The sequence below is a fragment of the Lutra lutra genome, chromosome 16 (genome assembly GCF_902655055.1).
Source record: "Lutra lutra chromosome 16, mLutLut1.2, whole genome shotgun sequence".
Taxonomy (NCBI): domain Eukaryota; kingdom Metazoa; phylum Chordata; class Mammalia; order Carnivora; family Mustelidae; genus Lutra; species Lutra lutra.
This window is the reverse complement of record NC_062293.1, coordinates 4281325-4305159: the sequence shown is the minus strand read 5'-3', so window position 1 is coordinate 4305159 and position 23835 is coordinate 4281325. Positions and strand designations below refer to the sequence as shown.

Sequence of the window (23835 nt, the reverse complement as noted above, 5' to 3'; positions counted from 1 at the left end):
CTTGCTCGGTCAGAGAGCCCTGGTCTTAGAAAGCTGCTCGCAGACGTCCAGCTCTCGCCTCCCCATGTGCCTGGTGTGGGAGCCAGCCACAGGGCACTTGCACACCCAGAGACCTCGCTTCCCCACCCGGGGCTTCCCTGCTGCCACCACCAGTACGTGCATGCACGTGTGCACATATGCACGTGTCTGTATGTACGTGTGTAGTGTGTGCGCACATGCACATGTGTCCGTATGTACGTGTGTAGTGTGCACGTGTGTGCACGTGTGCGCGTGTGTCCCCACCCCCGTCTCCTCTGATGTTTTCAGCTCCGCCCTCCGAGCTGCCCGACCAAGTTCCCACGGGCCACAGCGCCACCTGCTGGGACGCACGCGGTGCGCCATCCAGACCTGGCCTTTCCCCACCCCCACCCCCCCACCCTGCCCCACCCGCCCCACGGGGGGGTCTTGTGACATCCTGGGAATCCGTGAGGAAAGACAGAGGCCCGGAGTCCTGGGCAGCATGCGGAGGAGTCCAACCCCCAGAGCTGGGCTTGGGTGTGCAGTGGACGCTCCCTCCAGGACTGATCTTCCCGAGCCTCATTCCACCAAGTGGGGGGTCACTGCCCAGCAGTCCTCCTGCAGGCACCCAAGGCTGTTCCTTCCCCGGCTTAAAGACGGGAGACTGAGGCCCAGAGAAGCTGCAGCCAGTAGGTAGAGGACCTGAGATTCTGGCCCAGGTTAGTTGGTTCCAGTCCCCTATGGCTCTCTCTGCTTTGCCCAATCTGAGGACCTTTACTTAGAGGCCACCTCCTCCAGGAAGCCTTCTCTGACTCCTCCACATTAGGGTGGGTGCTCCTGCTCTGTGCTCAGCTAGCAACCCGTATTCCCCCTTTTAGATGCTTACTCCGGGTTGCTTACCTGGACCAGGTTGACCTTCCCCCCAGTTTGTGAGCTCCTTGTCACTTGTATCTTGTTTGCCTGCCTTGTGTAATGACCCAAACCCTTAACTGCATAACTTCGAGTTAATTATGAGGGTCAGAGAGCTATGAAGAAAGGGTGATTTACCAAAAGCCCGTTTCTTACTGTGTTTCCCTGGACTCCTCAAGAAGTGCTCCTCCCAGGAAGATGCTGAGTCGGGCTCTGAGCAGCATGGTGGCAGGACCCACGTCTGCTGTGCTCACAGATGGTGGCCGGGAGCCTTGTCTGTCAGCTCAGGGGCAGCCCCGGAAGCTGGTCGCATCTCCCTTGTAGCAAGGCCACTGACTTGTCACCCGGCGCTTCCCATCCCCAGCCCTCCCCCACCCTCTTCCTAAACCATGTGGGACCAGCTGCACCATGGCCCTCTGAGGTGGCCCCCACTGATGCCCCCGGGTGCTGGGGATCCCAGGGATCGGCCTCACGCCTGGCCTCCTGTGCCACTCCCAGGCCGGATCCCGCCCTTCTGCTCCCAGAGGCCAGAGCTCCCCATCGGACTCAGGCTCCAGCACCTCCCCAGGGCTCTGGGACAGGCTCGCTGTGCTCTTTCAGCCCAGAACTTACCATCTTCCTTACTGCGGATGGACGGCTCAGCCGATGGCCTCAGCTGAATGACATGAGCCTCCTCCCCTCAGTGCGGGGATAGAGTCCCAAGGTGTCCTGACTCCCAGCCCTGCCGTGCTGTCAGCTGCTCCTGGTTGTGATACCAAGTGCCAGTCTAGACATGGCTCCAATAGGTTAGCAAGTGCCCTCGGGGTCCCTAGGGAGCTCACCTTGAAATGGGGAGTTTATCGTGGTGGGCCACACCTAAGCACAGAACGCTTTCCCATCTGGGGTTCCATAGCTAAGAAAGCAATTGATGGAGTGAAATCAGCCTGTGGAAGGGGAGGAAGTATTTGCAAACACAGCCACCTCAGGGTCGAGCCCAAACTCCATCAAGGGTCTCGGAAGGCCCCTCCTGCCTGGCCCCCCACCGACTGTGCCCTCATGGGCCACATTCTCCTTCCTCTCAGCATACTGGGAGGAATCCCCCCCCCCCCGAGCACAGAGCGCCGTCTCCCCAGTGAGGCTCTCCCCTCGGCTGCCAGGACTCAGCGCACTATTGCCTCCTCCAGGAAGCCTTCCTTGGTTCCCCTAGTCTGGATTCTATGCTGCCGGTGCTCTCCTGGCTCCCTGTCATTACCCCCCACGGAAGCCCCCGATGTCACTGCACGTGTGGTCTTTGTGTCTCTGCTTCTGTGTCCATCTGGGCTGGAAGCCCCTGGGGTAGGGAGGCCGTCATCACGGTCACCTCAGCACCCCTTGCCGCGTCTGCCCGCGTCTCTACTTGACCTGAGGCCTCCTCCTTCCGGCTCGCGTGCAGTGCCCCCTGGACGCCGGCGCGGCGGCTCCCCACACGCCTCGGCCTGCTGTGTATTTATTTTCACTCGGTCCGTGCTTACATTTCCTTCAAGACTTCCTCTTTGAGCCCGGATTATCTAGAAGTGTGTTGTTTCATTTCCAAGCGTTTAGAGATTTTCCTCTTGTCTCTCTGTTGTTGATTTTCCAGTTGGACACTGTTACAGTCAGAGAACGTGTCCGGCGTGAGTTCAGTGGTAAAAAACGTGTTGAGGTTTATTTGGTGGCTCAGGACCCGCGGGGCTTGGAGAATGTTCCCTGGACACTTGATCACGATGTGTCTTCTCCTGGGGTGCCTGGGGGGCTCAGTCGTTCAGCGTTTGCCTTCGGCTCAGGTCATGATCTCGGGGTCCTGAAATCGAGTCCTGCATCGGGCTCCCCGCTCCACTTCTCCCTCCCTCTCTCCCTACTTGTGCGCTCTCTCTTTCTCTCTCTCCATCTCAAATAAATAAATAAAATCTTTTTAAAAAATTTGTCTTCTCCTGTTGGGTGGAGTCTCCTAGGTCTGTAGGTGGGATCCAGGGATGGATGGGGCCGTCAGATCCCCCACGGCCTGGCTGACTTTCGGTCGGGTCGCTCCATCGGTCGCAGATTGGGACGGGGGCTGAAGTCCCCAGATGTGCCCATGTGCCTCTTTGTCCTTCCAGCCCTGCTCGTCTCCATCTGTGTGCTGCGAGGCTGCGCTGTTTGGCGCGCACACGGGCATCTGAAGGATGACTGTGTCTCTGTCCATTCGTCTTTCTGTCGTCATGTGACGTCCCTCTTGGTCTCTGGTAATTTTCTCTGCTCTGAAGCCGACTTTATTTCATATGAATACAGCCACAAGTGCTTTAAAAAAAAAAATCGTTGGCACGGCGTGTCTTTTTCCCATTCTTACTTCTGGTCTCCAGGCTCACCTGGCTTGAAGAGCGGCTGTGAGCGGCGTCTGGCCGGTCCCTCGTTTTCCCTCTGATCCACGGTCTCTGCCTTTCGTGAGTGGGTCGAGACCGCGCCCCCGTTTAAGGCTTAGCGCCGCCGTTTGAGGGTGTGAGGGGGGTTTGGTGTGTTTTCTGGGCATCAGGTTCTCCTTCCTTTGCTTCTCTTTCCTTGCCCACCCAAGGCAATATTTTAGGACCCCGTGTTGAGGTTTTATGGTGTTTCTGAGGTTTTGTGTGCGTTTCCGCACACACGTGGGCATGCCCCCCCACGGCGAACCGCCCAGGGCCGACACAGGTGCGTTAGCATTTCGGGTGGAAACTTACGCACCTCCACCCGTGGGGGCCGTTACCCTCCCCTCTTCAGTGTCGGAGTCCGGGACGGCCCTAACCTCCCACCACATCCGCTTCGGAAGCCTCCCGAGGAGGGACGCCTGTTGTCCCGAAGTGTGTTTCTGCTCTTTCCATCAAGCCCGATTCCTTCCTGAGGCTCAAGGTACCTTCTTTTATTATTTCCCTTCTGCTGCAAAAACTTCCTCTCAGCCATTCCTCGCGGGTGCGCCTGCTCGCCAGAATTCCTCTCGTCTCCTCCGTCGCAGGATGTCTTTTTCCCCCGTCGCTCCTGCAGGAGACTTGGGCCAGACTGAACGTGGACGTTCACGGCTCTGGTTCCTGCAGCACCTCTGTGGGCCGCGCTCCCGGCACCGGGGCTGATTCACAGCCAGGGCCGAGCGGGGACACAGGGCCGCCCGCCCGCCCGGTGCCGCTCGGTGGGAGGGGACCAGAGAGCACCCCTGGGCCTGTGCTTCTGGTGGGGCACCTTCCCTGGGCCCTGGGTGTCTCTGGGTGAGTAAGGGGAGCCCTTGCCTGGCTAAATATGGTTGGGGGTTCCCAGTCCCTTCCCGGGCTGGTTCTGCCTGGCAGGCCTGCCGTTTTAGGGGCCTCTCCCTGGGCCCAGGACAGAATGAGCCTACTTGGCGGCCTTCTGTTGCTGGGTTGGGGCTTGGGAAGCACGTGTCTGGGTCTGGGGTGCGGTGCAGGCAGGAGGTCCTACGACGCCTGCCGGCTCATTGCTCCTGATGGGTCTCAGGGTCCCAGCCGCCTCAGCTTCCCCTTCTGCTCTTCGGGATCCCTTGTGGGTTGCCTCTGGTATCACCCGTAGGGCTGTAGGCTTCTTAGCAGAGAGGGTGGGAAGAGACACATCCACACCCTCTTTTCCAGACTCGGAGTCCCTCGATATGAAGACTGAGTGACAGAGGGTCCGTTTGAAGGAAGCGGCGACCACAGGCCCCTGTGAAAAGCAGGGTGAGTGCCTCACGCTAGAGTCACGAGGTCCGGGCTGGACGGCAGGTCCGCCAGCTCCCGTCACAGCCCTGTAGCCAGGGAACTCAGGAGCGGCCGTCCCCACGGCCTGCAGAGGGACCGCCGCGCCTCTGCTCTCCACTGCTGGCTGGGGGACTGGCAGACAGCCGACCGCAGCCCAGCGACAGCTGCTGGGAGACGGGGAGACGGGGAGAAGCCAGCAGAGACACCTGGAAGACACACCCCGCCCCCCGCAGCCTGTCTCCCCGCGGACTGGAGGGGTTTGTGGGGATGCACGTGCCAGCCTTTCTGAGCGGCCTCCCGAGACAGAAGCGCCTTCCTCTCCTGCCCAGACCGCCGTTCCCTGTGGCCCGGGTGCTGAGCCTCCTTCAGCAGCAAATGGGGTGGAGACCGCACACCTCCAGGGGCGCTGCGGGCATCACGGGCCGCTGTCTTCCCGCCGTAAGCTGGAGGCCTAGGAAATTCGGACGGACTCAGTGCACGTCCCAGTTCCAGAGGAACCCATCAGCACCCCCCACCCCCCTAGCCCTGCCTTCTCGCCCCTCTGCTGGGGCAGCCCTTGGGAGATGAAAGCAAGAAGAAAAGGGCCAACTCTTTCCCTTCCTGTTCCCTTACTTTCCCTAGAAATTGCCTTTCCACACCCCACTGTGCGCTGCGAGGAAAGGGGGAGTGGGATGCCTGGGTCGCGCACAGGTGAGTTGGACCGGCCGGGCCCTGGGAAGAGCCCAGGAAGAGCCCATGACAAGACATGAGCCCCTTGTCCAGTCCTGCCCCAGGCTGCAGCGAGGCAGAGCCCTGGAAGGTTTCGGACGCGTGGGTGTTTGCACAGGGCCGGTCCCCCCGCCCCCCGCCTCTCTCTCTCTCAGGCGGCACCTGACCGGGCCAGGAGGGTTGATCCCACCCCCAGTCCTGGTGGCCGCCTCCCGCCCCCTGCGTCTTTCCTGCTGGGGCCTGTCTGTGGCTCCCCAGGCACAGGCCCTGCTCCCACCCCCAGGCCGCTGGTTTATGTTGCCAGCTCGGCCCTGCTCGCCTCCTTCAACATGGGCGGCCTTCCCCGACAGGCACCCACCGTTCCACGGAAGCCGGTAATTTCCGAGGGCTGAGTCACCGCTGGCTGGCTAGACAGTTCAGCGTGCTGCCCGGCCTGGGGCCATGATGTGAGCTACCGGGGACTGTGCCCTGAGGTGAGGTGCCCAGGGACCGAATTCCAGGAAGCCTGGCCTGTGAGTAAGTCTTCAAACGCAAAGAGCCAGGCAGGGTAACTGCACCTTTGTTCCCTCCCCACACCCAAGTCAGGAGCCGCCGGGCTCCCTGTGGCTGGGTTCCGGCATGTCCAGCGGGCTCTCCCTGATGCTCTGGCGTTTGGGAGGAAGGCTGCACATTTCAGGGAGGGTGCTGGACGTGCCTTGCAGAACAGTCCAGTAGAGGCTACTGGAGAGCCTGGGATGGAGTTGAGGCTCACCCACTGAGCAGCTGTGTGACCTTCCCCAGGTGACGTCACCTCTCTGTGCTTATGTTCCTCACCTGTGGATGGCACTGTGTTGGGGCTGCAGTGAATCAGTGCAGAGAGACCACAGGGGCAGGTCATGATCCCAGGGTCCTGGGATCACACCCCTCGTTGGGCTCCCTCCTCCGCGAGGAGCCTGCTTCTTCCTCTCCTTCTGCCTGCCGCTCCCCCTACCCAGAGCCAGAAGAACTCTTCTTGGAAGGCAGGAGGGGACACTGTCTTCTGTCTGCTTCATGCCCTGCCCCAAATCCTTGACACCTTAGAATCGGGGTTTGGGGAAATACAGGGAGAAGACGTGTGAATTAAGGCCTTGCAAGATCTTCCCCATGAAGGGGCCCTTTGGCAGCCCTGGTGGTCTCTGGGCGCTGTTGGAATGTCCCTCCTTGGGGGGTGGTGCAAGGCGATTTGGTCCAGTTACAGGATTGCCTGGGTTGGTCCCTCTGCTGCATCCGTGTTTGTCTCGGTGCTGGAAGGGGCCGCCCGGGGGCGAGGAGGGGAGGCCCAGGGTGATCTCAGGAGTGGGGGGACAAGCAGATCTCAGTTCTTTTAACGTTAAACGGGCATTTAGGAAAACGAGCCATCACTGCAGACAGCTGCCGCCACCGTCTCTCTCTACCCAGGAGCACCCACCCCGGGCGCAGGTCCTGACCCGCTGCCGGCGAGTCTGCGGGACGTCCTGGGAGCCCCAGAAGCTGGTGTTGAGGAGGACGGTGCTGGCCATCTCTGAGTGCTCCCAGGGCTGGACAGTGAATCGGGGTCCTTTTTTTCTATTGTGGTAAAATACACATAATGAGAAATTTACCACAGTAGCCCCTTCTCAGCATCCTGCTCCGGGGCACTGACACTGTTGTCTAGCTGTCCCCGCCGTCCGTCTCCAGAGTTCTTCCATCTTGCAGAACTGAAATTCCGTCCCCATGACACATGAACCCCCAGCTCCCCGCCCCCACCCTGCTGTCTCAAGGAATCCGACTGCTCTAGGGACGCCAGAGAAGGCGGAATCCTATGGGTTCTGTCTTTGTGGTCCTTTTAGACGTGGGCTTCCTGTGTGTGGTTCCCAATTCCATCTTCCTGACTTTTCACTCACTGGCTGGAAGCCCCTTCCCGAGAGCCATGACAGGAAGAACACTGGCCCCCCAGGCCCCAGACTGGAGCCTAACGGTCACGGAATTGCGCAGGTAAGACTCAGGGAAGAGGGTATATGTCGGGGCCCCTGAATGTACACCGGAAAGATGAAATACTTGGGGCACCTGGGCGGCTCAGTTGGCTAAGCGTCTGACTCTTGATTTCGGCTTGGGTCATGATCTCGGGGTCGTGGGATCAGGCAATGCGTGGGGCTCTGTGTTCAGCGGGGAGTGTGATACAGTATTTCTCTCCCTCTGCCCCTCCCCCCCCCTCTCTCTCTCTCTCTCAAATAGATGAATCTTTAAAAAAAAAGATGAACTATTTCAAGCATCAGAAAAATGGAGAGCCATACAGCAGACACCTGTGACACCGCCTACGCTAGCAAAGGTGAGCGTCCGTCACGTGGGAGTCATACCCTCCTTCCCTCTCTCGCCATAAGTGTTAACAACACGATGCTACAACATAAAATTGAAGGCCCCTCTGTATCCACTGGGACCCCATTCTTCCTCCTTCCCCAGAACTAACTGTTGTCCTAATGTCTTTGCTTTTATAATTTTATACTGTTTTTTTCCCCTTGTAGACGTGTTTGTAAGCAGCGCCTAGAAGCGTGTGTGCTAACCTTCCTGTTCACATCCTGCTGCAGGACTGGTTGTTGGACTTTCCTCGGCCGTTCCATTTCATGCTTTTATTTACCATGTGTCTCCCCTCTTCCTCTCTTCGGTTGGATTGAGAAGGCTTTTGCATTCTCTCTCTCTCTTTTTAAGATTTTCTTTTTTTTATTAAAAATTTTTAAAAAGATTTTATTCATTTGACAGAGAGAGAGAGAGAGAGAGAGAGAGAGACCAAGCACACGTCCACAAGCAGGGGGAGCGGTGGGCAGAAGGAAAGAGAGAAGCAGGGAGCTGGGAGCCCAACGGGGACCTCTATCCCAGGACCCTGGGATCATGACAGGAGCTGAATGTAGACGCTTTACCCACTGAGCTGCCCAGGCGTCCCTAACTATAAATTTTTATAGCAAAGTTGAAAGTTACTCGGTATTTCTCTCCTCTGGGAGCTTGAGCTTCCCACTGAACATAACCCCCCACCACCGACCCCAGGCTTCATTCTTACTTTTAGAATTTCAGTTCTACTCTTTAACACACTGAATCAGTTACTGGATTTTCATTATCGATCGCAATTAAATTAACCTACATAGTTTCTGTGTTCACCCTTGTTTCTTGTCGCCTTCTCTTCCTTCCTGGCTTGACTTTCTTTCCTGCCGAAGTTCACTCTTCGGTAAATATTCAGGGACGGTTTGTGGTTAGGGAACTCTCTCCTTACAGTTTGCATGTTGAAAATGGGCTTTGTTCTCACTGCTGAGTAAGAGCTTAGCTGGCCCTAGAATTCTGGGATGGGAGCTGGGTTCCTGCAGCCCTTGGACGGATTGCTCCAGACTACAACAAACCTGCTGAATTCTCATTTCTCCATGGATGATCTTTTTGTCTCTGATAGCATTCCAGACTTTTTTCCGTGTCCTCGGATGGGCTGCAGGTTTGCCAAGGCGTCTCTAATTATGAATGGGTATTTATCTGGTACAGCGCGTTTCTTTTTTAGTTTTTAAGAGTTTTCAGCAGTTATGTTTTAGAACATGATTTTTTGTATCCTTCCTTCCATTCTCTTCTTCTGAACCCCCTGTGAGATGTATTCTGGAACTTCTGCTCTGTGCTCCTGCATTTCTTGCCTGTAACTTCTTGTTCTTATCTGCTTCGTTTGTCTATTTCTGGGTCACGTTCTCCATGATGTCTGCCAACTACCTCATTCCTCAGTGTGTCCAAAACATACGTCCTGTCTGTCGCGCTTTAACTTTCCTACTTCTCATTTCCAGGATGGCCAGTTGATTCTTTATCATGACCGTTCGGTTCTGTTTCATTTAAGCTGGTTTTGCTTTCATAATTTTTTATCTTCTTTGATGTTTCTTTGATGTTCCTAAACACTTCATTTGAAAATCATTTTCAGAGGCGTCTGGGTGGCTCAGTTGGTTAAGCATCAGACTCGTGATTTCGGCTCAGGTCATTTTCAGATTCCTCTATTATTTCCACTTCACCGGAGGAACTTTATATCTGCTGGGTTGATCTTCTTGATTGTCTTTATCAGCATTAACTTTGCTCATGTCTTGGGGATCAGGTTTATAGGTTCATCTCGAGCTGATGCTTCTGTCTCTCCAATCTCTTCCCCTACCCAGCCATTCCCCATTGTTCATCTGCCTCCACCTGGCCTGCTGGGGGCCCCCAGTGCAGAACAATGAAGCCATGTGTTGTTGGCTCAGAGTGCCCATTTCCTGGGGGGATGTTGGGGACCCAGCTGCTGAGTCCATGGGTGACATGACTCAGAAACTGTGGTTACTCCCTTCCACTTTTCTGGGCACTGAGCAGGTCCGGGAGCCCTGACCCAGCCCCCGCCTCCTTTCAGTGTCTGTTCCTTGGGGATAGGGATCTTAGGTTTTCTTCCGGTTATGTCTCTTAAGTTTCTCTTTTTACAGTTTATCTGCCTTTGCTATATGAGATGACTTGGAAAATTGAATTTGAAGTGCCATCTACTGTTTTAAGCTTTAAATATTTCCTTTTACTGTAAATCCAGAAAAAATAGAAAACCAGTGTAAATTTTCAGTTTCCTGGAATGTAATGGGTTTGGAGGTTCACTTTTAAAAATGAAACCTCATCAAGATGACCCAAATGTGAGCCCAGCTGCACATTTTTCCCCCCTCCATGGTGGCGGGCCCTGACAGCTGAGTGCAGGCAACAGATAATAAATTAGTGTTCTCATTTCAAAGTTGAAGCAATAATATCTCCTTGTAAGATAAATGGGGTAAGCTTCTCTCTGTTGGAAGCCTCTTTGCTAACTGAACTTAACTTTTTTAGAAATTATTTTATTGAATTACAGCATGACACGGCAAAGTGCACACATCCTACATGATCACGTGATGAGCCTCTGTACAGGGACTTAGCAGGGTGGCCTCCATCAATCCTGGGCAAGCCTGTGGCCTTGGGAAGGTCATGGTCTCCATTCCGTGGGTAAGGAAATGAAAGAGCAGAGAGGTTAAATGCTTTTTCCAAGGTTCCCAGCTAGGAAGAGCCATAACAGAGGAGGCACAGCCAGACCTCAGGGAATAGCTCTGAGAGGTCCAGGCCGAGGCTGGGCAGGGGAGGGGAGCATCTACACAGGAAAGGAAAATTTCAGAAGAAATACCAGTCCTTTGAACATCTTAGGCTTTTACAAAAGAAGAAAAAAAAAGCAAACAAAAACAAGAAACCCACATCTCTGCATTGTTCTCATTTGTCTCATTTTGCTTCCAACGGCCCCAGCCCCCAGCCTGGTGTCGGGGGACCCCGATTGGGGGATGGTCAAAGCTCCTCTCCAGGACTGCCAGGTCCCGGGGCTGAGGCCCGAGTTTCCAGATTTAGCAAGTAAAAGTACAGGATGCCCAGTTACATGCTAACTTCAGATAAACAATAATTTTTTTCAAGTATGCCTTTATGTCTTAAAAACTACGTGGGACGTAGTCATCCTACAGAAATATTTGCTGCTCACCTGGAAGTTCAAATCTCACGGGGCGTTCTGTGTTCGGTCCTGCAACTTGACCAAGGGACACCCGCAGAGCACAGGGCTGAGCGGAGTGTGCCCAGAGCGCCGGAGGGTGCCTGCCCCCACCCCCTGCCCTGGCTCTGTGACCCGAGGCACCTGCACCGCAGCCCCTGGCAGGCCTTGTATTTACTTATGCTTTTAATGAGAGCAAATTAAGATTCACTTACTCTGGAGAACTGTGACATGATGGCTCTTATGAGAAGTGGAGACACCTGGCTTTTCTCGGCCTGGCGTGTCCTGCGTGGGGCTCCGCGGTCCCATGTTTATGGCACCGGGGGAGGGAAGGCCGCTCCTGCCCTCACTCACTCACCGTCCACCTGGGGATGAGGGGAGCCCACTGTCCCACCACAGCCCCACCACAGCCCGGGGCACACGTTGTTCTTGCCATGGGACGGGGGAGGAAGCAGAAGCACAGACTTCGCTCCTGCAGGGGCCCATCCCGGTGATATGTGGAGCTCTGGGATGTCCACCCGGGCCCTGGGGTTTCCCTGCAGCAGGTCGGTGGCTTGAGCCCAGGGAGCACTTGGGAAAGCTCCACCGCCAGACCTCCTGATCCAACGGGCCTGGCCCGGGGCCTGGTGGGGAGCTCTGAAAGCTCGCTGGGCGATGCCAGGGGACAGAGACGAATCTGGCATCTCCCCGCGGTTCCTCCCGCCCCGTGGAGAAGGAGGAGGGGGAACTCCGGGGTGCTGAGGCCCGAGGGCATGCTGGGGGCACGGGGGGGCATGAGCAGAGGCACAGAAGTGGGCTGTGCTCCTGGGCCAGTAGAGGGCTGAGCTCCAAAGGCGGGCTTGCCTCTGGCTTTCCTACCCACCTTGCTAGGGATTCCTGTTACTTCCACCCCCCAGCCCCAGCCAAAAGCATGGGTGCGGTGTCAGTGAGGGTGCCAGTCTCTTTCCCGCCTTGCCACGGGGCCTGGCGATTTTCCCATGGGAAAGCTCATTCTGGCTCCTCCTCCTGGAGGGCAGTGGCGGGGAGAGGGGGAGCAGGCAAGAGGAAGTGACAAGGGCAAAGGAGAGCAGGCCCAGGTCAACGAGCCTTCATGCGCAGCTGACATTGGAGTCTGGCAGACTCCCCTGGCTGATGGGTGGCCCTCCCCGCCCCCACTGACCAATGGCCCTTCCATGAGCATCCTTTCCCAGAGCATGTCCCGGGGAACCCGCAAGGCACTCGTAACAAAAGAGTCCTGGCGTCCTAAGTTTGGGAAACCCTACGTACTGTAACTCTGGTCAGAGCCTCACAACATCCACGAGGACATTAAAGGTTCTGAGAAGTCCTACAGCAAAATGCTGCCCCATTAGTTTTCTTTGATGTAAGTGTGGATGCCTAGTGACCTCAGAGCCTTCTCCATATAACGAGGAGCCCCGCGAGCGTCGTGGAACGCGTCCTGTGGACGGACAGTGGCTGCTCCCCGGCGTCCTGAGAATGGGTCCCAAGAGAGGTGCGGGAAGTGGAGGCGTCATTTGGATCCGTGGTGCCAGGTCAGTCTGCCAGAAGGGCCCCCCCCCCTTCCTCGGGCTGCCAGTGAGGAGGGAGGCGCCTTCCCTGAGGAGTGGCTGGGCCCGGGTCCAGGACGGATCTGCCTCGCAGAGCCTCAGTTGCTATTTGCCGCCCGACTTGGAGGAGTGTCGGATTCAGACTCAGGATCTGCGGGCCCAGCGCTGGCTTTTGCGGCCTTGGGAGAAGCTTTGCTTCGTGGGGAGGGAAATCCAGCGTGGGGGCCCTGGGTGACCTCGCACTCTGTGTCCTATGTTCTGCAGAATGGGCTCTCGAGAAAACCTCCCTGGAAATGAAGGTTAAAGTTGCTTTGAAAGTTGGCCGTCCAGACTGCCTCGAGGTAGAAAAAACCTTGCTTGAGGTCCTGATAATGATGAGTTTGAGTGTAAAAGATCTGAAAGTCAGGCAAAGCTGGGAAAGTGTACCAACGACGACCTCAAAGACAGGTGTCTCTGGACACAGCTAAGGATACCCATTGACATAAGCCTGTCCATATGTGCGCCCGCCGGTATGGATGGCTGTTTTCTCAGATGAGAGCAAAGTACCTTTATCATGGAAAACACAGAAAAATACAAGGAAGAAACCAAGTCACCCATAATCCCACGTTGGGTGGGCACTGCTGTTAGCCTCCAGTGCAGCATTTCCTATATTTTAATGTTTTCTCCTACTATACACATCACGTTTCTGTTTTCTAGACAAGATGTCTGTGTAGCTACAGCCACTGAAGCCTTCTTTTTGTTTTTTAGTAAAGTCTGTGCCCGACTTAGGGCTCGACCTCATGACCCCGAGATCGAGCGTCGCATGCTCCCCTCCAACGACTGAGCCCAGCCCGCAGCCATCATTTCTTAAAAATAACTTATTGAGATGAAAATCACATAAAATAAAATAACCACATAAGGCGAGCAAGTCGGTGGCGTTGGACGCTTTCACGGTGTGCGACCAGCACCCTATCTAGTTTCAAAACTTTTCTGGAGTCTTACCGAAGCTGTGTGTACTCCTCCACCAAAGAAGGGGCTGTGACTTCTCGAACACTAAAGCCGTTACCGAATACTGGCTTTAATTCCCTGTACTGCCAGCAGCTGCTGAGAAGGTCCAGCCTGCACCTGTTGTCCATGTGTCTGTCTGTTCCCCTCCCACCGTCCAGCGGACTCTGGGAGGGATCTTGACAGCCGAGACCTACCTCTGAGGCCCAGACACAGACACCACTGCCCAGCTGACGGCTCCCCTTGGATGCTTAAAGGCCTCCCCAACACGACGTGCCTGAAGCCTAGCCTGTCCTCCGTCTCTCTTTCCTCTCTCTCAGCCGTCCTGATTTAGCCCATCCCCAGGCCCAGGTGACTTTACCTCCGGGGCTCCTTTCTGATACGCTGCAATTTCTCCCTTTGAATCTTGCCATCCTCTTCCCCTGCCCCCATCATCGTCCTCGCCTGGGACACTGCCTTAGGCTCCCCCTGGACTCTGGCCCCCCTCCTGTCACTTGCAGTCCATCTACAGCTGCTGTTTCAGAGTGCCGGTCTGCTCACGCCAGCCCTACTCCTCCATTCTTGGAACTGTCCCATGACCTCCCATTCTTTTTCAGGATAAAGGTCCAAGTTGTTAATGTGTCTGTAAGGCCTGCTTCCTCCACCATTTTTCCAGCTTCTCTGGGCTCAAGCCTCCCGTGTCCTCCTCTACCACAGGACCTTTGTACAGGCTGTTCTCTGCCTGTCCTCTCCTTACCCTCCATTGCTCCTGGTTAATCCTTGCTCATCTTTCTGATCTCAGCCCAGTCTCCCCTCCTACAAGAAGCCCTCCCTGACCCCAGACCACATGTGAAGCTTTCAGTGTCTACTCTGATTGCATCATCTGTGTTGGTTTGGTTAATGTCTGTTTTCCCGACCCAGCTCCAAGCATTAGAGGGAAGGAGCCATAATGAGTAATCAAGAACTATACATTGAATCAGTCAACGAAAAAACAATGTAGTTAAGAGGACAAAGCTCCTGACCCGTATTTGCCACAGTGCTTTCCGGACAGGTGCGAGCAGGGGGCACTCCCCCATTGCATATGCTAGTGTCAGAATAGCCACACCTTGACCGTAAATTCTGCCCGTGCGGCAGAGCCTCAGTCATCTGATGAGTTCAAGCTCAGGGATGGCACGAGTAGGAGAACAGTCAGCAGCAGACATGCTGAGCTGAGCTGAAGAAGCCGAGATAGCCACCCACCTGGCGTGACCGGGATCCACTCAGGACAGAGGACAAGGGTGATACCCCTGGATGGCTTATTGGAACCGAGGCTGGCCCCTCGGGCCTGGAAACCTGGGTGGGATGTCCAGGAAAAGGACTGGCGAGACGTTGACAGAAGGCAGAGAAGAAAAGGAGAGCAGGGGCGGTGGGTTTGGAAGCAGAGGCGGCTGGCATTGGGCGGTGGCTGGAGCTGGAGGTCTGAGGCCCGCAGATGACGCGGGAGGTGCTGCGAGGGGAGCACGTGGAGGCTCACCCCGCTGGGACCCGGGCTGGGAAGACCCAGAGACCAGGTCTGCTGACCAGATCTCTCCTTGAGGCCTTCTTGGGGCAGGCTGCCTCTGTGATGGTCCCCAAGACGTCTGCCTCCCTCCTGGTATTCCGGACGGCCACCTCCGTGATCAGAACACGAGATCACCGTTTCCGTCTTCCCCACAGACCGTCTTCCGCTGATGGACTAGTTGCCGTGTCGGGGAGTCCCAAGTGTCAAGGTGCCACCAGCTGGTGCCAAACTGAGACCTTCCAAGAGCCTCCAAGGCTCAGTTCTGGCCACCATCCCGTGAACTTGGAGGGGGATCCTTCCCTAGTGGAATCTTTAGAGGAGATCCCCCGAACCAGCCCCTTGACAGCCATCTGTGAGACCCTCTGGAGCCCAGAGCCCAGCTGAGCCACGCACCCAGTCCTGACGCACAGAATCCACGGGATGTTAAACGTGTCATTTTGAGCCACTAAGTTTGGGACGATTTGTTTGCACGGGCAGTTGACCAGTTCCCTCCCGTGTGCCTTGGTTTCTGCATCTCACAGAAGTCTGGAGTGGCTCAAGTTCAAGGGTTACAATTAAACAACAAGCCCTCCCACGTTCAGACGGAAGGGACGCAGGGAGGAACGCCAAGGTCACAGTGTGCAATGGGGATGGAGACCGTACTGTGGCCGGTTTTTGGGAGGTAATCTCGGACACAGCCTGACCTTGGGCCACAGCAGCTCGCGTGCTCCCACGTGCCAAGTACGCTCGCCCACGCCCAAGACGTCTCCCGGACGTCTGCTCCACGTGCTGTGGACCAGATTCCAGGTGCAGGATTCAGTCCAGTCGCTCAGGCCACCTGGTGCCGATGGGACTGGGAGTGGGGAGGGCTCCTCCAGGGCTCTCCTGACCTGAGGCTGTTCTCAGAGTCACGCTTCCTCCTTCATAAGAAAGCAGAGTTTGCAACTGAATAGCTTCCCCCCCACTTCTTCCTCTAAAAGTCTGAGAGTCCAAAGGCCTCTTTTCATTTTGCCTGGTCTTTATCTCCGTTTAGTCCAAGCCTAATTCCTTTAAAAGCTTGGGGGCTGCCTGTGTGTTCATTTAAAATTGGCTCCTTGCATTAAAAACCCCAGTCACAAAAGTTAAAAAAAAAAAAAAATGAACAGACTTTGTGTGTAAAGAGTTGTTTTAGGTTAGAGAAAAGGGGAGCAGAAGGCACAGAGCGTTCCCATGGGCCCCACCCTGCCCCCACCACGCCCCCAGCATCCCCTCGTCACCTGTGTTACAACTGTTGAGCCAATACTGACACACGATTAGTAACCAAAGGCCGCAGTTCCCATTAGGCCTCTTGTCGCGCTCTCCGTGGGTTTGGACAAACGCGGGATGACGAGGACAGCCCATGGCAGCATCGCACGGACTAGTCTCAGGGCCCTAAAAATCCCCTGTGCTCCACCTGCATCCCCATCCCCTCCCGTCTACCCCATGGCAGCCCCTGATTACCGTCTCCGTTGTTCTGCCTCTTCCAGAATGTCCTAGAGTGGAGTCAGACAGCATGGAGACTTTTCAGACGGCTGCCTTCCCTTAGCGCCACTTAGATATGCCTGTCCCTGTCCTCCCGTGGGGATGCGGTGGGAGAAGCCCGCGGAAGACCATCTCTTTAAGAGAGGGTCTGCCAAGGCAAGACCCTCCGAGTGCCTCTGTAGCGGGAAGCAGTTTAGGAAGCACCTTTACATTTTTCCCGAGGTCTTCCCGGAGGATCTGACCGTCACATCTGGACTGGTTTGTTCTGAGGCCCTTTCCTACTCTGTAAACCTTTCTCTGGCTGTGGACACGGTTCTGGCTTTTCCCGTTCCCTCCCAGTTCCACTGGAAACAAATCGTTTGCTCTTAGTTTGTCCTTCTCCTTTTTCATTTTATTATAGGCAGAGACTTCTGCCTCCACCCGGAAAGCCCCTTAGCTAGATCGTCAAGTTCACGAGCACACTTTCCATCTGTTTTCTCCACCACTGTAGGCACCGGCTTCCCTACGCTTTCTGCCACCACTTGGTGGAGACTTCCTGTCCCCCAGTGGGCAATAGCACTCCCCCCCCCCCCTTTTTTTTTTTAAAGATTTTATTTATTGAGAGAGAGAGAGCGCGCATGTATGTATGAGTGGGAGAGGGAGATGCAGAGGGGGAAGCAGATTCCCACCTGAGCAGGGAGCCCAATGCAGGACTTGATCCCAGGACCTTGTGATCATGACCTGAGCCAAAAACAGACTCTTCACCAACTGAGCCACCCAGGCGCCCCCAGCAGCACTTTCTTTACTCCCCCCAGGGTCTCTCCAACCTCCTGCAAGGCTCTCAGGCTTCTGCCCACTGCCCACTCCCAGGCAGTGCCACACATTTTTAGGTTTAGTGACAGGAGCAAGTGAGGCACTTAATATACTTTTCTTTTATTTTTCCTTTAATGTCAGAGGGGCAGAGGGAAAGGGAGACTTTTTTTTTCTAAGATTTTATTTATTTATTTGACAGAGAGAGATCATAAGTAGGCAGAGAGGCAGGCAGAAAGAGGGGGAAGCAGGCTCCCCGCTGAGCAGGGAGCCCGATGCGGGGCTCCATCCCAGGACCCTGAGCTCATGACCTGAGCCAAAGGTAGAGGCTTAACCCACTGAGCCATCCAGGTGCCCCAAAAGGGAGACTCTTAAGTGGGCTCCCAGATCAGCACGGAGCCGGACACAGGGCTCGATCTCAGGACCCTGAGATCATGACCTAAGCCTAAACCAAGAGTCAGCCTCTTAATCAACTTAGCCCCTGAGGCACATTTTTATTTTGCTTTTCTAATCAATACATCTGCCTCGAAAACTATGTAAGATACTGTCATTACATTTATAGGGGGAGAAACTGGGACTCAGAGTCCTATAGCTTGTCAAGAGCCACACACTGGGTGACATGGGAGCTGAGTGTTAAAAAAGCATTTTTTAAAAGGTGGCAGGCACGGTGGTCTGGGGACATTTCTTGAAGAAGCCACATAGCAGTATATGAGCTAGTAACCGTTAAAGGTGTCATTTAAGATGGTCTTGAGCCACGAGAAAGTTCGGTATACTCTAGTAAGGCAGGTAATTTTGTTATACGTTTTATCAGACAGCTGTACATCAAAAGAATGAAAATAAAATTTCTGTGCTTAAACAATTAACCTTCATGCATCTCGAACATCACGCGTTTATCGAGAACACCTCACTGCCCCTCCCTCCCTCTCATCCTAACTTCAGAGTCTGGGGAATGTTAGATGTCCAGTAGCACTACAACAGAGGTGTTCCTGGTTCCTGGGTGCCCAGGTCCATGTGAATGATGACCCACAGGCAGGAAGGTGAGTGTCGAGAGTGGGGCCAGCGCGACAGACACTCGAAGGTCCTGCCTGACTCCAGGATCCATCTGTACCGAGGATGGAGGCGCGTCTGGGCATCGCTAAGTAAAATGAATCAAGCCAACAATTGGACAGACTCCTGAGAGGTCCTTGGGCTCTGGAAACCAGAGGCCTCAGTGTCTGGGTCGTATCGTGCATAGGGGCTGAATCCGAACGAAGCTGGACCAGAGTGGAATTTGCACACGTGGCAATTAGGGGTGTTGTGCTAGTGCAAGTGATGATTGGGGGCGGTGTGTGGGGTGTGCGACAGCTGCTGCTCATCCCTCTATATGCCCTGGCCTGGGGCTGCTCCCCTCCTTCACACCCCAGCCCTGTCTCAGCCTCCCATCTGTAGATAAAGAATGGGAGCTTGGCCAGGGCAAGAGTCTGGGGTCCACTCTGGTCCAGTCGGCTCTAATGAGGCGTTGGGGAAGGTCACCTGGCTGGACAGATTTCTTAAGGGGAGCAGGTAGGAAGGACTCACCCACCCGGCCACATGGACCTGAGTTCTCATTTATACGAGTTTCCCGTCCTCTGGCAGGAAATAAAAATGCTTCTTGGACCCCATGGAACGTAAAGGAGAGGAGGGGAAGAGAGCGTTGGTGACGCTAAGCGTACTTTCTCCTGAGGGCTGTTTGGGAAGGCGGCCAGGAGCAGGCAGCGTTGAGACCTTACGGAGAGTTTGCGTGATCTCCTCCCCCGCTCCGGTCTTCACCTTGGGGCCTGGGCTGGCAAACCTGGAAGGACCGCCCGGCTCACCTCCGAGAGTTTGTGATACATCGCGCCTCCGGCTGCGCCACGCCCTTCCCTCTGCCTGGAACAGCGCGCCTGACTCATTCTTTAAAACCTTGCTTTGGCATCACCCTCTAGACAAAATGCAACACTTTCTCCTCTGTACGTAAAAAAAAAAAAAAAAAAATATTACGGAAAATTTCCTTAAGGATACAAAAGCAGAGAACTCTTCTGTACAACTTTTGCCAGGGAACGCACGCGGTCATCGTGGCCTGTATTGCACGAGTCGGAGAGCTGCGTGTCCCGGCGTCTGCTCTTCGGAGCGGCACACGGTACCCGGCACAGAACGAATAAATGCTTCTCAGATGCAACAGACACGAGCTGACACACGCGCCCATTTTACAGACGCAGAAACCGAGGCCCCGGTTCATCAGAGGAGTCGAGGCTGTCTGTTCTTTTGACTACTAGATAGACAGGTACCCGGCCCACTCTGCCCTGTCCCAGGAGACGAAGCGGGAGGCCGGCTGTGCCCCCCGGGCACCGCCTCGCCCCCGCGGCCACCTGGGCCCCCAGCGCCCGGACTCAGGGCAGGGAAGGAGCTGCGACGGCCCGGGACAGGCCCTCGCACTGGGGGTGGGGGTGGGCGGTGCGGGCGGCGCGGGCCCGAGGGTGCCTCCACCCTCGGACGTGCTGCCGGGAGCGGGTGCAGGGCGGGGGCCGCGGGGCCGCGCCAGGTGCAGCGCGGGGCGGGGCCGGGCGCGCACCTCCACGGCCGGGGGCGGGGCAGGGGGCGGGGCCGCCCCTCCTCCCGCCCCACCCCGCGCACTCCTGGCCCGGGATTAGCGACCCGGGAGCCCGCGCCCCGCGGCCTCGCCGCCACACTTTCCTGGGAGCGGCGACACCATGAAGAAGTCGTACTCAGGTGGGCGCCGCGGCCGGAGCCGGGGGGGGGGGCGTCGGTGTCCCGGGACCAGCCCTCCCCACCTGAGCCGAGGGGGCGGCGGGCGGGGACGTCGCGGGCCGCTGCGCTTCCGCGCAGGCTTGCGCTGGGGGGCGGGGGGCGGCGTTCGCGCCGGGCAGGTGTTCGCAGCCCCCACCCGGGACCCGATCCAGGGACGGCCACGCGCTGAGCCCCTCGGCGGACTCGGCGCTGCCCCTTGGTGCGAGGCCGCGGGGCCCGCGCGCCCGTCCGGGACCACCCGTGCGGGGGGCGGGGGGAAGTCCCGGCGCTCGAGGCCTCTGACGCCGCACGCTGGCCCCGCTCCTGGCCTGGCTCGGGATCCCTCGCCGCCGTCGGCCACTGCTCGCTCAGGTGTCTGGAGGGGCCGCCTCGGGGCCGCTGCCCCAGGCCGGCCGGACTTCCTGCTCGCCCTCCTGGCCCTTGGGTCTCGACCTCTCCAGGCGCCGCCCCTCCCGGTGTGCGGGTCCCGCTGTGCGGCCCAGTGCGGACCCTGGTGTGCGGTGTGCGGATGCGTGTGTTTGCAGGGCGTGGTGGAGTGGAGGATTTCCTGGGGCTCAGCCTCCAGGGCTGGTGGTGGTCCAGGCCTCAGCATCCTTTCTTCAGATGAGCTGTTTGTTACCCCTCTACCCGCTGGAGTACGGGAAGTTCGCCAAAGGGGACCATCCAGCAAGGCTCGGGCTTAGTACCCCGGGTTCATCCGGTGGGTTTGGGGGCGCTCCCCCCAACAGGTGCTGGTACCCTAACTCCACCTGCCCGTGTGCCCTCGCACAGGTCAGGCTGAAGTTCCATTTCACAGATGGGCAAACTGAGGCCAGCCAAGCATGGGAGGGCAGATAAGGGTAACCTAGATCTCTCTCCTTTTTTTTCCCCTTTGTGGTTCCCCCCCCTCCGCCCCCCACTAAGGGATCCTGGCAGGATCCGTGTCCTCCTCAGTTCTCAGATAATAAGTGGAATCTTCTCTTTTGCTCACCTTGCGAACTGTGTCCCTCCCGTAATCTGTTTGGACATGACGTTTTCTGCCAAGGACTCAGGAACTGATTTTTCTTGATAAGAGGACAGCATCATGGGACTTCGTTGGCGCTGAGGAGGCCATTCGGGCCACCCCCCTGCCTTTGGGCCATTTCTCAGTTGCCTGCTTTCCACATTCAGGAACTGAAATGAGTAATAAAGAATAACTTGTCTCAAAGAGGGTTACTCAGAACTTCCCTGAAAATACCCTTCTGGGTCAGTGGCTTAGAATTTCAACTTTTACCCCGTAGCTGCAAACAGCACGGCCCTCCAGACACCCCTAGCGCAGCTCTATCTGAGGAGCGTGGGCGCGTTGATGTAATGGGGGGATGGGGGGGCTTCCAGGTGGCATATGCTGGGGTTTGGCTCTTGGCCTCCCTTCCTCCCTAGCATGCTCCAAATACTTGAGATGGTTGTGGGCACTGCTGCTGTGTGCAGCCCTCTCCCTGGGATCGCTGGCCCAGGGCAGCCCAGCGACCTCTGTTGGCTCTCGCCCTGGGCTCCTTGCGCTTGACCTCCTGCTGGTGGGTCTGGACAGCGGGGACCATGTGGGTCCTGCCAGGTCATAGGTCCTTGGCCTCTTCCTGGGGAGACTTTGAGACCATCCTCCGTGGATGCCAGGGGGCCCCCAAAGCAGGCTTGGGCTCCTCTCCTTCTGCCTTCTCCCCCTCCCCCCAGGTAAATTAAAAAAAGAAAGATGAAGTAGGGTTTAATGGGGTGAGTAGGAACCAGCTCTTGTAAAGGCAGCCTGCGCGGCTCCTGTGTTTACCTAACAGGCGGGACCCTGGAGGTTGGGAGCAGGGAGGGCTTGGACCCCTTCCAGTTTGTTTCCCTGCTGGCAGTAGTCCAAGGCGGGCTGGGTCCCTCTGTTGGCACTTGCGTGGGATGGGACTGGAGGGGCCTGGCCCAGGGGCGGGCAGGCCTCTTGGCCTCATTTTGATCATGCGTTCTCTTGGTGCGCCCTGTTCCGGAGGGGTGCTCTGCAGAAGTCAGACTGACCCCTACGTAGCATCCATGCTCTGAAATCAAGGAGAGCCCAGATGGTGTTAAAAATCCCCCCCAGGGTTGAAAATCCAAGGACAGCCAAGAAGGCTTTCCTTTTCTGCCTGGACTGAATGGGATTATTGCTTCTGGACCTATTTATGGGCTCGGAAAGAAATTGAATGATTGTAAGAGAGTCCTTTGTAGAGCTGGGTTTGAGCACTCATGAGTCTCTGAAACGGGAAAAATTTTTAAGCTATGCTTTGGGGTGGATCCCAGGTGTCTTGGGTCTGGACACGTTCGCTGAACACGTGCCATGCGTTGGGCACATACTGCGAGGGTACAAAGATGCTGAAAAGACTGGGGTCCTTGCTGCCTGCTCACAGGGGAGATGAGAAGCAGGCGAGACACCAGCGGGATGACACCCCCCACCCCACCCCGATCTGAGCTCCAAATGCTACCGAATGCCCTGGAAGGAGGGACCATGGGCGTGTCAGGAGGTTTGGGTGGTAGGCAAGATTGAGACCTGGGCCTTGAGAAGTGAGAGGTGGAGAGTAGGGAGAGAATAACAAAGGGCTTTCCAGGTGGGGGGGCTGCGGGGCAGGCAGGCTTTTCCCGGACCCACTTCACCTGCTATTCTGTGGGGGGCAGGGCGGGTGTCAGGCAGTGTGGCCTGGGGCCAACTGTGGGGTCCTCAGAAGCCAGGATGCACCTCCCCGCCGTGGGGCTGGTGCTTGATCTCGCTTGTCCTTCAAACAGGGCTGATGCTGACTTGTGACGATTGCAGGAGCCCCTGCGCGATAGGCCTAGAAACGTCTGCCGGGTACCTCGGCGCTGTGACTGTCTTCATCATTCGTCCCCGCTCCAGGAAGGCCGAGAAGGCCATCTGAAGCCCGGGAGCTCCCCATCTTCCCTGCATCCCGTGCGGCTTCAGAGACCAGGACCCAGGCCTGGGCTTCTCCCTCAGCCCCTCGGCCTCAGAGCTGGCCGCGGTCCGTCCCCCTCTGCTTTCTGGTGTTCTGAGCCTGGGCCTTCTCCCTGCATGCGGGTCTCGGGGCCCTGGCCTTTCAGTGTCCCTGGCTCCCCCGGGAGTTCTCATGGGCACAGGTGCTTCCCTGAGGCCCTCAAACCACAGAAATGCAGAGCAGGGCATGGGGGTTGGTCTGTGGGTGCACTTGGGAATTAGCCTGAGGTTCGGCTTTTGGGATATTCCCAGAGGGGTGCCTGGCCTACCAGAGGTTCCAAAGACCTGGGTAGCTCCAGAGGCCTGGGGAGGAGGCTGGACCCCAGGGGAAGGGCCTGACAGAGACCGTGTCTGCCGCTGCCCCTGGAAAAGTGTGGCCTCGCTCACACCCAGTGCCCTCGGACCTGACTTACAGGAAGGGAGAGGAACCTCCGAGAACACTTCCCCAGTGAGCTAACCCCGGGTTGCCGGGTGAGCGCGGGCAGGGGGCTGAGGCAGGTTCTTCCTCTTCTCTGGCCCAGCCCCACACCCCCCACCCCATCCTTGCTGCCCCTTGTCTCTGGCTCATTCGGGGTCTCTGCCCGGGCAGAGAGAAAGAGCCACCTCGTGCAGCAGTTAGTCCGTGGCGCTGTGGGCTTGTGCCCAGGACCATGGGACTCGTGGACCCCGAAGCCCCCTGAGTCGTGAGCAAGCTGGCTGAGCCTGAGACCCGGGGCCATCGCTCTTGCTGGCCTGGTGCCGAGGCGGGGAGGCACGCTCAGGCACGGGGGGTCTGCCTGCCCGCCCTTGTGGCTCACCCCAGCTCGCAGTCACCTGCCCAGCAGCATCGCCCCTGCCAGCCCAGAGGGTCCTGAGAGTCCAGGGGCATGCGCCTGAGTTTGGGGCCGCCCCCCTGCTTCCTGGAGATGCACCCCCTTCCAAGTAGCCGGTTGGAGCCAGGACAGGTGCAGAGGGGACAGGAGATTGCCCCTAGGAGCAGAGGCCTAGAGCCCGAGAACCGGGTGCACATG

At 56.9% G+C, this 23835-nt stretch overlaps 2 protein-coding genes and 1 long non-coding RNA gene across 3 annotated transcripts in view; all 3 read left to right on the top strand.

Annotated features, from left to right (window-relative positions):
- The window catches only part of SEC14L1 (SEC14 like lipid binding 1), a 74109-nt gene extending 69579 nt beyond the window's left edge, over positions 1-4530 (top strand). Inside the window, exon 18 of the mRNA XM_047706928.1 lies at positions 4488-4530. Coding sequence (XP_047562884.1) covers positions 4488-4515 — 28 coding nt within the window. The 3' untranslated portion in view covers positions 4516-4530. The remainder of the gene's footprint in view (positions 1-4487) is intronic.
- A 2601-nt stretch (positions 4531-7131) lies between these two features.
- On the top strand, positions 7132-15806 carry LOC125088106 (uncharacterized). The gene is made up of 3 exons (XR_007123571.1): positions 7132-7271; positions 7512-7605; positions 10138-15806. It is a non-coding gene; the product is annotated as an uncharacterized LOC125088106 (long non-coding RNA).
- Positions 15807-19717: 3911 nt separating this feature from the next.
- The window catches only part of SEPTIN9 (septin 9), a 146544-nt gene continuing 142426 nt past the window's right edge, over positions 19718-23835 (top strand). Inside the window, exon 1 of the mRNA XM_047709165.1 lies at positions 19718-19833. Within this exon, the coding sequence (XP_047565121.1) occupies positions 19815-19833 (19 nt within the window). The 5' untranslated portion in view covers positions 19718-19814. The remainder of the gene's footprint in view (positions 19834-23835) is intronic.